At 36.0% G+C, this 15,005-nt stretch overlaps 1 protein-coding gene across 4 annotated transcripts in view; it reads right to left on the bottom strand.

The window, feature by feature from the left end:
- LOC128994782 (nucleolar protein 4-like) overlaps window positions 1-15,005 on the bottom strand; it is a 56,760-nt gene that overhangs the window by 12,938 nt on the left and 28,817 nt on the right. For all 4 annotated transcript variants that reach the window (XM_054419549.1, XM_054419548.1, XM_054419550.1 and 1 more), the window contains one exon: window positions 10,335-10,383. In XM_054419549.1, coding sequence (XP_054275524.1) covers window positions 10,335-10,383 — 49 coding nt within the window. The remainder of the gene's footprint in view (window positions 1-10,334; window positions 10,384-15,005) is intronic.

Raw genomic sequence — 15,005 nt, 5'->3', positions numbered from 1 at the left:
TAAAACAACAACTGACATCCTAAGAACATCTTAATATTTTCTATATCATCCTTATAGCATTGTGTAAATGTACACAATTTTTACGTCCTTACAGTTCTCTTGTTTTCAAAGTCAACAAATATTGTAATTTGTAAAATATTTACCACCTAAATTTTGAAATCGTACATTGTAAACGACTTTAATCCTGGGTGTTACTTGATTATACTAATTTACTATTAAAATACAAAATTACTCGAATATTTGTGACGTAATATAGTTAGTGTGACACCCATAGTTAGTGCATCATGAATAAGATGTTTGATTGATTATATTGGAAATTTTTGTCACAGTTGGTAAAAAAAAAACAAGTTTTGCAGAAGTTTCGGGCGTATATATTGTTTCCCAAACTGGTGACGGGATCACATTACAGTGTTAACAACTTTTTTTACTAATCGTGATGGAAAATATCTGCAATAATCGATAAAACACCATAAACCCACCATAACAAAATTTAGCTTTAAACAAAGAACAAATAATTAGGCAACAGGCAAAAAGTAATCAAAATTCTACAGACATTAACAAGAGACAGAAAGTCCAATATGAAGAAATAAATAATATGTGGCATTCTTCGTCAAATTACTCTTGTATAATAATGTCATAACTGTTCATTGTTCATTTAAGACACCATGATTTGGAAAACATTGGTTCTAAGCTGTGACATTTTCTACCGAGGTTAATTATTTGGACATTATTTGTGTTATATTTCTCTGACTAGAATATAATCATTTTTGGATAACATAATACAAAACTAAAATTTTCCACTGCAAAACTATTCTTTGAACATAATTCATTTTTAGTGGTTTATGTTTTAATTCATTTCTTGCAATCAAATGGCAAAATTTGAAATTAAATACAAAACTATTCTTTTTACACCTTTGTCTGGGGATGGAAAATGTCTACAATAATCCTTGTAACATATAACATAAAACTGTTTTTAATTTTACCATAAGTGCCAATATTAAACCAACAAAATGAATCTTGTATAGCGTCCAATTCAATGCTCCCCATAAAATAGTTGTGGAATCAGGGCAGAAACACAAATCCACCGACCACAACCTAATATAACTGATAGGATGGCAGAAAGCTGGTTTCAAATTATACATGATTAGCACTGGCGGGCTCGGCACGCATGGGCGATAATAAAATCGATATTTTTACAGTGATGGGTTGTACTGGCTGCAACAAAACTAGTACCAAAAGCGATAAAAGCCTACGGCGCGGGCTAGTTTGACAGGTCACCGCCGACGGGGGGAGGGGGGGCTATTGACACGTTGCCATGGCAACCTTAGTTCAACCGCAATACCATAGATAGCGTCATCGGTCTGATTTCCGTCCATTCACAAAGAGTGACGTTTCAAACCTTTGGCGCAGAAAGCAGATCGTGTGGGATTTTGTGAACTGGGGATTTAGGATGGAAAACCAAAACGAATTATATGACGTTTCCTGTTTGTTTTTAGTTGAAAGCTCAAAATATTTATACTTAAAAATTTAATTTGGGACTCAACAATACTAATAAAATTATAAATCAGCTGATACACTGAGTTTAATTGATAAACAATACATACACTTTTCATATTGGAAAGCCAGTGAAAATTATTAAAGCAAAAAGCAAAATATAGACCGTTTCTGATTGCGAACACAAAGTGAAATATTAATTTCTTTATTCACCGGTGAACGATACATCGACTATTGTGGTAGAGAATACGAATTCATTCAGACACTTTTAATTTAATTTTATTTTTCCGATATATTTTTAGTTAGTAGGCAAATTTTGAATTATACTAAATTTAGAATTTCACACCACAATATTCCATACTTTGCAGCAACCATTTAAGAGACTCAATTTATTTCATCGCTTCGTTTGAACATCTTTATCCAAGTTTTTAAAGTAACATGAAACTCAATTCGAGAGATTTCCTGTAAAATAAAATCGTTCCTCATAGAATATGTTGTATTAGTTTCACCGACAGAATCTAATTGTAATTTGACATAATTAAAACCAGATTTCACAGTTACATGGTGTTTGTGCGCCCCAAATGAGAGGCAGGTTCAGTAGGCGGTGTAAGTGTCCCCGAATGTGGTTTAGAGAGACGCCTAACAAAGAGAGCCCGCAATGCAGCGATGCCGTGAGTGCTGTATTCAGCTTCTGAAGGGGCCACCTCTGCCTCTGCTGGCAGCCAAGCTTACACGAGTACAATACAATACGTACGTGTATAATGTGCGTGTGTCCTACACAATAATTTGTACTGTGTTGTGTTTAGAATATTTTCAGAACAACTTTTTACAACAATGAGAAACAAACAAATTTGAAAAATTTAATAATTTTGGGTTTCATGTAACTTGTGGTTTGGCTTGAAATCGAGAGATTGTACTATGAATTCATGATGTTGTCTAACAAAAAGGTAAACGTTAACAAGACCTGGGTTTGGACCGTTCCCTTTCAAAATTTAAAAATTAATTGCCATTGGTACAGAAACACACATAAAAATTGTGGAAAATTTAAACTTACACACTGAAACTTTAAAATATTTACCATGAATTTAGTTAAGATTCTACTACATTGCTTTTACATTTTTTTATTGCTTCTATTGTATGAAAGTAAATATAATTTAATTAAACATGTATTTATACTACTAGATAAAAATACTTGTTTTAAATGTTTAAGTGGAGGAATTCATTGTGCAACAGAGATCTATCAATATTTGAAGTGATGTAATTAGATTGTTTATTCATAATCAAATGAAAATACTAGCCCAGCCTAGCTGATTCGGTGAATTTTACACATTTTGGTAGAGGACGGCGTTTTGATTATTGGTAAATTAGAAAATTGTCAAAGTTAACAACATAACAAAGTGGTTTCAAAGCTTGGAATTTTCTTCATATTATTATCATTAATTAACCCAAAAAATATCACAAAGAAATCGTAAATCGTTTGATTCAGTCATCTTCCATTTCTGAACTGCGATGTTTGTCTTTCTTCCTCCATCGTTAGGTTTGCAATTACCGACTAGTTCCTGAAGGGCTCACTAGGGGGGTCGTTAGGGAGGGGGGGGGGGGTCATAGAGGCCTTAGCAGTGAGGGAGGCACTAGATTATCCGACAGTTGCCAAGAGGGGGGGGGGGGGTCAGACTTCAGGGCTAAATTAGACCCAAAAGCAGGGGAGATATAACAAAAATAGCTTCCCCTAAAAAGAATAAATATATATCAACTATTGATTTGTGTTGATGTGAGGCCTTAAAATTATGGTACATTTTGTTTGAGAAACATAATGCAATTATTTTCAGTATCTTGTAGTCTATGAGCTAAAAGTTCACTAATTAATGGTGTTTTTAATACAAGCAAGACTTTATCGCGTACAATTATCGTATACAAATTGAAGTTGTGTAACACATTAAAATTTGTATTACAGACAGCAAATAAAGAAATATTCAAGAAATATTTATCAGCTTTTATTACACATGGCTGTTAGAAATCCTACATCTCATTAACCTATTCTCAAACGATACACGTATTCTACTTAGATTTATTTTCTAGTCCCAAACATGGGTCACATTTAGTACTCAAGAAAACGTCCGCTTCCTAACGACCTGCGATCTATGACGTAATAAACCGATCTTTTTTATCTGGCTAGGGAATCTGAAAGTGCACATTTGAATGTGGGTATAAAAGTGGAAAAGAGGCCCATAACGCCGGGCCCGAGCCTTTATGGGGCAGCGTTCGGCGAAAACCGAGTGCACTTGCATCTAAACTGAGGTAGCGGTTTATAAAGTCAAAAATATTCACCAAAAATTGTTTAGGTATGTATTAAATTGTAGAAACTGAATTTCAGATATTTTTCAAACAAAAAGTTTGACTTAATACTACATTTTAATTAGTTTTGCATTATAATTTATTTATAAAAATGTGGGAACGAAAGATTCTCTTATATAGCCTACTGGGTTTAAAAACTCAAGTAGAATTTTCTTAGTTTAGTCTAAGAATTTTACTAAGAAATTATTTATGGTCAAATTCCGAATGAAAAATAGACTGTGCTTGGAGTACCTGTTTAAAAATTAAATATTTGTTTGTGTTATGTTGTTAATACTAGACTACAAATTGAGATCGAATTAATGGTAAAATTGTAATTTCAGGTTTTACTAAACAATATTGCCTACAATGGAAAATATTTTCGCAATTGACTAGGCCTATCTATTTATTGAGGTTTTCGTTTACGTTTATAAACAAAAACTAAAGACGAAAGTATTTATAACTATTCTAAATTTCGAATAACTCTTGCCATTTTGAAAAATATTTTAGTATAAGAATATTATTGGAATTTAACGTAATTAAATATGTAAAAAATCGCATATTCTATCCATTCTGTTTAATTAAACATTACAATTATCTAAATGACTAAACACTTAACTGAGTATTTTCTCGTGTACATAAATCAAATGAACATCACTCGTCGAGTAGAACAAAAATGAACTGAAACTTTTCACACACGGTACAAATGGAAGTCTCATGACCTCTTTTTGTACTTATATTTCGGATACAAAAGCGGGTTCGCAGCCCGTCCCTTTGTGAACACTTTTGTCTCAGGAGAGCACAATAGTGTTCACAATGGCGTCCGCAACTTACCCGAATTGATGATAAGACTCGGAAAAGAGATCATTAATTTAGCTATCGGCCGAGAACAAGGGTTGTTTTGAGATAAACCGCAAAGAGTGGAAGGGTTAGACCGTAATGATTCTGTCTTGATAAATATCGTTGAAGTGTCGAGGCTTTGTAAGGTTTTGGATTTTGGATGAGGCATTGTTTGATCTTTTAGGCTTTATTTTTGGGTTTTGAGGATTAATTATATATTAATATCGTTGTTAAAGTGTTATCAAGCTTGATTATCATTGGACAAGATTTGGAATTTGGATTGTTTTATATCTTAGAAACGTCGAGGAGTTTTTGTCAGGGATTTATTTTTGAGCAGGGTTTGAAGAATTAATTACATTTTGGTATCTTAGTAAAGTGTTGTAAGGGTATTTCATTTTGGACAGGTTTTAGTATTTGCATGACAAATTTTATCTCTGAATCGTTGTAAGAGTTTGGTTAGGGTCTTAATTGCTGAAGAGGTTTTATGTTTTAGGTGAAGGATTATCTATATCTTACATTTTATTTGCCATGCCTGGGTTTAAATATTGTAACTACTGAACAATGTGTTTATTATTTAAGATTTCGTCACTGCGATGGTAAATAAGGCCCTGAAAATAAAATGCCTTTCGGAACCTAAACAGATTGTACGGTGTAATTTAGAATATGTTTTTAATTACGAAATTTAAATATAACATTGAAAGAGCAATCTTTACTTTTGCTTACTTTAAACTTATACACACAAAAAAATCAATGTAAAATATTTATTTAAAATCAAGCGTGGCGTTAAAATTTGTACTTTTTGTCTGTTGTAATCGTTTTACCCACCATTTTAAAATCTTTACCAGCTGAACGTCTTTAATCTTTACCCAGGCAAAAATTACTAATTCAAGCTTTTTAATTTTAATACGATTAAAAAATATGAAATATACCCAGAATGGTCAGACATATCCATATTGAGGAGTTACATGAGTGGGACGTTACTAAAAATTATGTTTAATAAGAAGAAAAAATAACTACTGAGTCAATGTTGTCATATCTAAAATCTACCACCCACAAATCTTTGCATGAGTTTTTCTTTCCTACCCAACCACTGTAAAGTATTTTACCATTACGATGAGACTACCCGTCCCATAATGACCCAATCCCGAAGTGTTGTAAAATGCCAATTATATCCCAAAACTCGCTCGTTATCAGTAACGATGTTTGTCATTCACAGCTGACTGGGCCAGACAACAGTTTTGACATTGGCAGCCCTGGGGGTGGGGTCCGGGGTTGTGATTTTTGAAGGGTCGGGTTACAAAGGGGGGGGGGGTGATAAGGGTCCTCGGTATTGACGGGGGTGACTCACATTCGGGGTGGAGATTGATAATAGAGTCGGGCCGGACAAGGTCCAATATAGGGGTGCAGGGGAATAGGGGAAATACCAATAAGGATTTAGAAACAATGGTAGAATTTGGGGGATTTCGTATAGTTTCCATGGATGCTTTGTTAAGATATTCCATGCTAAGAGACTCTTTTATAACATTTTCATGTGTACAGTTGGGTGTATCGTCGAACACCCATAATCGAAATTAAAACTCTAGCTTCGGTTAATTTTAGCGAATTTCCCATATAGGGAATAAGCTATTACCGTAGTACTCATGGTAAGACCTGGACGTGGGACCGATTTTTTTTTCGTTTTGAGGTCCCTAGAGGCCAAAAACACCATCCGTTCAAATTCATATATATATATATATATATATATATTTATATATCTAATATATAAAATTCTCGTGTCACAGTGTTTGTCTGCAAACTCCTCCGGAACGACTTCACCGATCGTTATGAAATTTGGTGTGTAAATTCTGTAGGTATGCGAATAGAAAGTAAACTATTTCCCGTTTCGAAATTCTTAAAAGGGCTCCGCCCCAGTGGCTCTGGAGTTTCCCATGTTAACCTTATGAGAAATGGAATTAATGAATCTTAACAGCTGTTTCAATTAAACAAGTTGGTTCTGCTCTATGATGTTCAATAGCATTAAAGTTACAAGGATTACCAACAGGGTGCATCACTATTATTTCTTTTACATTTATGACAACAGCTAATTTGCAACCAAAAGGTGAGTGAGCGTAGCGAACGAACTTCAACCTGGAGGCAAGTGAGCGTAGCGAACGAGCTAACCTGAAGGCAAGTGAGCGCAGCGAACGAGCTCCAACCTAAAGGTGAGTGAGCGTAGCGAACGAGCTCCAACCCAAAGGTGAGTGAGCGTAGCGAACGAACTTCAACCAGGACGTGATTGAGCGATGCGAACGAGATCATATTGAAAATTAAACGTAACGGTACTTTCTTTCCATCGGTCTGTCTTAGGGGAAACCTATAACTTAGGCGATACGAAGTTCGCCGGGTCAGCTAGTTTATATATATATATATATATATATATGTCCGTCAGCACGATAACTCGAGCAAAAATGATCCGATTTTGATGAAATTTGGTACAAACGTGTAAACGTACGTTTATTCGAACGAGTTCGCGATCCAGCATGATCGGACTATGGGAACGGGGGTTTACGGGGGGTTTTATGGGGTAAAAATAGGTTTTTCCCATTTTTGACCCAAAAAACATAAAATTTAGCAATTTCTTTCCAAACCATTTTGTAGAGCTTCAAAAAACAAATAATTTAGTATACTGAAGCGTTATTATGCGCCTAATGGTTACGGAGAAAATTCCAAAAAATTGTAAATTAAAAATTCCTATGTTATTCTTATGGAGAATAAGTAAACTGTTGTAGTTTGCTTGTTTGTGAACATATTTTGATCAAATTTGGAAAATGTTTTTATTTCTTACTAACAATTCACATTTTACAAAAAAAACAGTTTTACCCTCCCTGATGCAGCAAACCTAAGTACTTGTTAAACTAATTCTATTTAAATCAAGAATAAATGTTATATTTTTAAGTACTTAGACATTTCAGTGTAAATCCAATCAGTCAAATGGAAATTCGCTTAGTCTGCAGGTTTGCTGCGGCGGGGGTATTGTTTTATATTACCGAGTACATACACTTTAATTTGAACTTTGGCATGCCAGCATAAAGAAATACACCAGATCGATACACCTAGGCCTAATCACCGAAATCCACCAATGAAAGTTTCACATAAATAGAATACAACTAAAACGATGTACCAGTAACTAAATCGATCGAGAAAAAAATTTTTTATGCTTACACTTGAATAATATACTGGGAAATCCATACTTGAAAGCTTATTTGATTTTGATCAAAACCAAATTTCCAAACCACATTTCGCGTTAATTAAGATATATTACCCAAAAACGAGCATACAAACACCTGCAACTAAAATGCGAAGCTTTAAAAGTGTATTAGATTATCTTGCTGGATCTTCATGTGCAGCGGAGGTTTTGCATACTATAATATTGTATCGTTGCGTTCTGAGTCGTCCTATGCTAGATACTGATGTGCTCCTGTGGCTAAATACAATGATGTTCATGAGATCAATTATGATCCCAATCTTGATAGGACCATGAGACTCATGACAATAATTAGCGAAACTCTTAATACGAACACCTCTTTAATACTACTGGACTATGAGATTTATGAGTATAATCCACGAAAATCTTCGTACCAACACATCTTTTTTAGCTTCCGGTTTTGTACAATATAGCCTGCTCTTACTCGACACGAAAGAGAGGTAAGAGCACCTTAAATATGCCATTAATGTCCTTAAACAGTACTCAATAGGTATGTCATAAGTTACCCCATCACATACCCCGGTAGAAAACAATTAATTGAAGATTTCATCGATGGGAAATAATACCTTATTTTAACGTGTCTGTTTTTTTTTTTTTTAGAATAACGTTTCTAAACACCCTAATTGTAAAACCAAACAACCTTTAAGACAATTCACATTTATATTTTAAGTTAAACCCATATGACGATTTATTTTATTCCATCGCATTTTGAACAAAACACCTCAGCACTAACACACAAACACACACACAAGAGAGCAATATATCACCTTTCTTCCTGACCTTCCCCTCACTTCCTCTCACTTCCCCACAAGCCCTAAGCAACCAACCTTATCCCTGGGTTCCTATTTGCGCTCAACCAGTGAAGACTGTAGAAATAGAATACCGAAGCATCTTATCTAGATTTTGCTACGGATTGAACAATTTTTTTCGGACTATTGGCAAGATTGACATTCGTTATACAGTAAATCTTATTTTTAACATCGGTTTGAGATAAATTTGAGAACAGTAAATGGAGAGTAATATTGCAATCATTGAAGCTAAGGACGTTTTAGCACGAAATAGAGGAACCGCTAAACATTAATTACGCGAAGAGATAACTCTAGTAGCAAATGGCCCTTGATAACATATGTCAATTTAAAATACTCTTTATATATAAGTTAATTAATTGCTATTACAAACCTCTGTAAGAAGTCAACCTTGATAAGAAGTAATATTTGACCATGTTACCAAAGCTCTACTGTAAAACCAAAACTGTAATGATCGTTAATTTATCGAGAAAAATCGCAGACACTGAATGTAAACAATTTGCCTGAAATTTGAGATAATATTTCACAAAAATAATTAAAAACTTTTTAGGATTTTCGAGCGTGATTACAAATTTAATTATTTGAATTCTCAATGTCAATAGACACGACAATTATTATTTGTTTTTAATTAATGGTTGCAGTTATAATGATTTGTCGAACATAGTTCAAAGGTAATTTTCTTAATTTAAGCAAACTCTGCATCAGCGTTCACTGACTTAAGGCTGTTGCAAGAATTTACTCTCGGTTCCAGTAGAGTGTTTACGACCCATTAAAACAATCCTCTTTCCTGCATCCACTGTACTCCTCGGCTGAACTCCCAGTTTATGCCCCTCTGTGGGTATGAGTTTAAACTACGGGAGTTAAGAGAAAAGGTTTTCTTAGTTGTGGGTTGAAGTGTTGATAAAGATAAAAATACATCATAAACGAATTTTGAAAGTTGTAGACTATACAAAAAAAATGTTTTCAGTTGAAGCTATTTACTCAACAAGTATACTCCAAGAAATGTACTAGAAAATCGTAGAGAAGTAAAATCTTATAGAACAAATGCAAAAAAAGAAGATTGGATACAGATAGCCATGAGAAGGCCTATAGGAATAACTTCATCACTTGTAACATCAAACCATAGAATTAAACCGTGGTGATGCTATGATCAAACTTTTGGACAAGAGTAAGTTTTTCAGGTATAAAACATGTGCAAAAAACGGTAATAGCCAACTGACGTTACATAGTTTTTCCCATTGGCTACGCGTAACAACTGTGAAAACCTTTGATCAGCATCGGGGGTTGCAACATTTTGTTCACACTTAAAATTGACCATATTCAATTCTAATTAAAATCATTGAGCTGTTTCGTGAAAAATGCGATATGTCGTTATTTTTTTGGAAAACCACAGTTAAAAATCCACAAACGTTTACACTTACAGACATCACGTTGAAACCCCATTTGTTCAGCGGGAACCATAGACGAATATTTCCACCCAAAAATAAAACGTGAAAATCTTGACGTAAACAATACTTTTACCACAGTACTAGCCTTCCATATAGGGAGAGGAATTAAAAATGTCATTATTAGATTTTCCTCGGGGGAAATGGCCACAACTAATCGTAATCAGTACCCACCTTGATAATGGTCGTCCACAACATCCGGCTCAGGGGTCGACCTTATTTCCTGCAACAAAACCATCTTGTTACTAAGGAACAAACTACACCACTACAGCTACAACTAAGGACCTTCGTGTCTTACCTTACCGAGGTGTTCCAACGTTTGCAATGTCGTTTTGTATTTGGGTATGGTCAGGAGGAAATTAGGTATACATTCGGTTGATGGTTTGGTGATTTAGTTGTTTAGGAGGTGAAATCGATTAAGAGGTCCTTTTGTTACATACGCTATTATATTGGAAATTAATTATCAAACATTAAGTTGATCATTGGATAAAAAAATCTAAATATGATACACTTCGTTTATCACTTGATTATAAAGTCTTAGTATGGCATACATATTTAGATAATCACTTGGTTAAGAGATTATTATGGTACCATCAATTGGTAGATGACTTGAAGAAAGTCTTGTTATGGTGTTATCAGTTAGTTAGTCATTTGGTTAAGGGGATCTAATATGGTTCTATCACTTGATTGGACAGTAATGTTTTGGTATAAACACTTAGGTACACTTGGTTAAAACCATCGATCTCTATTAGAGATCAATGGTTGAGACATGTAAGTAACATGGAACGATCACTTGGTAGATAAATTGATTTTTTCTTAAATGCGTTTCATAGACGATTGGTCCATAGTCAACTTTATGAAACTTCTCCAATTGAAAATATTGCAAATCTCTTACCTATCTGTTAAAATAGATTCAGCTTTTTTTAAAGAGGTTGGTGGCATTTTCACCTTGCATTTGCCGGTCCACATAGACTACAGATCTGTGCGTGGAACGTATCCAGCAAAGCAAGGGGTGAGTCAGTACAGTACGAAGGTGAACAGTACTGATAAAATGTTTGCGGCAGTGAACAGGATCCGAACCCACGACACGACCGACTGAGCGACTGACTCACACAAAACAATTTGATTGATACCTATTTGAATATAAAATAACATTCAAGTTTTCGGAGCAAATAAACTAAAATCTTTCTGTAATTATCACCTACCGTGAGTGAAGTTAGCAAATCAAAGCGTAAAGTTGGAGGACTCTGCCTCAGGCGGCGAGTTGGAGGCGGCGAGGCGAAAGAAGGTGGAAAATTAGAGTGCCTCAATGAGACCCTTCGACCCCTCAAATTGCGTTAAATGTTAGACAGGGGGGCTGGGGGGGGGGGCTACTGAACCCACGCGGTACTCACACCCGCGCACTGCGGGCCTCTACTGTGCAGGAAAACGTTCACTTTGTAGGGGTTACGGGTTATATCCTTGGAGGATAAGTCCCTAATTGATTAATTAATGGGATGAGCTAAGATACAGCTGACATTCAACAGTAAAAACTACAATGAGAGTAACTACATTTTAAGGCATTTTGTAGACATTTCAGAGTGCGTTTTTAAAGATGAAGATGAGTATGAATGATTTGGCTTACGATAATCAGTCATTTAGTAAACGCCTGAAAATCAAAGGTGGTCACTCGGTTACACCTGTACTTGTATTATTCATTCCTAAGTCCATAATTTAAATTGTTAAATTTGTTATTCGTGTCCATTCAACGTACAGTATGTCACTTCTCTAAGCTACGCCCTCAGCCATACTCTACTCCCACTCAATTCACCACCATAGAATATCATCCACAATGAGACAAACAAAGGCCACACCTCATTACCACAGTAAAACGAAACACGAACACAGATAATAAAAGAGGGATCAATAATAAATGGAACCTAAACCGTATTTAATTAGCGGTCCACAAATTAATCCACGGTGACGTCAGTGGACGCCAAATCTCTGCAAATCCTGAAATGATTTCCACTCGAAATGGTTTCGGCTTAAACGTTTCAGTCACTAATGGTCCAAAATATGCGCTTCCGAGGGCTTTGCGCCCCTGATTCGCCGACAATGTCTAATGAGGTGTTTGTGCTGTTCACCTGATTCGATTTCAAACACGGTTCGGTTTGTCGGGTACTTTGGTTACACGTTGTGTTGGCATTTGATGGCCTTGAGAGTGTAAGGAGACAGTGTAAAGCGACAATGTAAAATATGAACTGAATATGTATCAGGGACTAACAATTTTGCAGTTAAATAAGTTCCACTTAATATTATATGATATATATGTCTACTCCACCACACTCCCCTAAAACATACCCAAGGATGGTTTAAGACGGTTTTCAACAACAAAACATTTCGTAAATTAAACTAAATTCGTGCTGAATCCACACGAGTGGTTTCCGATGCAACTAATAGAAGCTCGCCACCGCAACACAACCCGACACTCAACGTGTAGCGGGCATTGATTTATGTAAAAGCGCCACTGGTAACAGAGTGCGTTAATACGTACGACTGGGGGAAGGGGTAGCGGCATATTTCGAAACCCTTGCGAACGGCGGAACGGACCTGCTTGCAAACTATTTTAAAATGTAAATACCATCCCTGGGTGGGCGGGCAGGGTGTTGGGGTTGAGGCAGGAACGTTAAGGACGCTTTATACCCGGCTTTACGTCGGGAGAGCCTTATGCCTTTGTTACCTATCGTACGGCGCTACGTTATTCCGCTTTTATGGCGAGATTAATATAATGGTGGATTTAATGATGATACCGTTCTTTTATACCGGTGATCCGCGCGGCCTCTTTATGTGTGTCTATGACAGCGCTTTTATTATTTACGGCCAGATGGAAATCTCGAATGTGTCTCGGGGGCGACGGTTCGATACCGGGTTATGATCGGGGAAATAGTTATAAGGGTTTAGATGAGTCTGGAGATTTCGCCAGTTGACCTTCTGACGTCGTAAAACTGGTTGTTTCGTAAAAGTGTCCTTTCCTTTCAAATATGAATCTGGATTCCTTCTGGAATCAGTGATGGATCTGGAATCTTAATATTTGCAAGATATCAGGAAACAAGTATTTATAGTAATGTATTGATGGTTAACTAAAGTACTTAATGGATATGTATTCCTTACAAAGTTTGTATCTTCAACACTGGTTTAAAGTATCTATAACAATACCCAATAATCGAAGGTTGAACATCTCATCTGAATACGGCACACACAAATTTGCCAATCAGTGGTTTGGGGCGATATTTTGTAGTAGGTCTATAGTATGTATGATGTATCTTATATCGTGAGCAGGTCTACCTGAGGCTGGCCCGGGCTTTAAACCACTGCATCACCCAAGTAGGTGGAGGGATGTGAGACAGATCCCATCGTACAAAGTATAGACATAGCTGAGTGACTAATGTGAGCGTATGTGTGTGTGTATGGCTCGACGTGTGGGTGCGTATCGCATGTGCGCGTTATCTAGTGTGGGCGTAGTGAGGGTGTAGCGTAGCGTATGAATTGGTGTTGTGTCGTTACTGACACTGAAAAAAGTAAAATTAGTTTTAGGGTCATATTGTAGTTTAACATTTTTTATGTAAACACAAATTGAAGGAGAAATGAACTGCGAATCGCTCAAAATCAGAATTGAAAGTTTTCTTTTATAAAAAATTACAACATGGGTAATTTTAAAGTAATTTGTTACAATTAACGAAATTTTAATAATAATTATTATGTAATACGACTTTTATCCTACATTCTATGAGTATAGAACACTTTTGACTCTCAATAGTTATAAAAAGCTATACAAATTACCCAATGGTTTCAATAAACTTAAGCTTAAACACTATAGATAACTATTTAAAAAAAGTAGTAATTCTAACATTTTTTCAATCCCCCCACTCTCAAAATCAAACTAACCACAGACGGTTTCTGACCCGTTAACCTCACAAATGCGATTAAGCCACCGACAAAAAACGCAATCACACATTATTCAGTGAAATTCTTTGAAATTTACATAAAGTGCAGGTCCCCGAGAGCGGGCCCGCTTTATTCGTTAAGCCCCGCGAGCGAGTCGGGGATGGGGCAGGCACAGCTCTCAATGCTCTAAACAAATTAAAACCCCCACCAGAGCCGAGCTCCTTTTTCTGCTTCATTTCGAGTTTCTCGGTTCAACAGCGTGAGCGGCTGAATGGACCTGGGCAAGGGAGGCAATTTTTGGTAATTAAACATCGCGTGATTGGGAGAGTGGGAGGGGGAGGGGGAGGGTGGGTTTTATGCTTGTGCCACAACGTGCGGTATTGCGATTTATGACTTTTCCAAAAGCTCACATTATGTTGACACGAATACAACAGAATGGTAAAAATCCTAAATCATAGTGCACACCCCTACAATGCCAACGTAAGTTTGATATTTTATAACAAGTGTTTACTATTTTTGCTATCATCATCAATTGAGATGAGGACGCTCCTTAGGTGTGTACTTTAGCCCGAATATTAAGTAAAGGATGAGTATAGAAGGGCGTGAAATGTGCTGTGTAGCTTTGTTACTGACTAAGATCAGCTGTTTCATTAGTCAGAATCATGAGAACCCCAATTACAATAAATTAATTATTAATCTTTTATGTGGGGACGCCACCTAGGTGCTTATTTGAACCTGGATATGAGTGTAGATTGTAGTTAGATGATCTTTGTAGCTTTACTGTTTAAGATCAGCTGTTTCATTAGCCAGGATCATTTTAAAATTCCAATGTTCAGGAACAGCTGGGTATAGTTTCGAACCATCAAAAAGCTACTGACTTATCAGGATCGAAACGGCGAGCTTTGATTATTACATTAACTA

The sequence above is a fragment of the Macrosteles quadrilineatus genome, unplaced genomic scaffold (assembly GCF_028750875.1).
Source record: "Macrosteles quadrilineatus isolate MER2022 unplaced genomic scaffold, UCM_ALF_1.0 Scaffold_5__1_contigs__length_97177068, whole genome shotgun sequence".
Classification (NCBI taxonomy): Eukaryota; Metazoa; Arthropoda; class Insecta; order Hemiptera; family Cicadellidae; genus Macrosteles; species Macrosteles quadrilineatus.
This window is presented reverse-complemented; position numbering and strand designations above follow the sequence as displayed.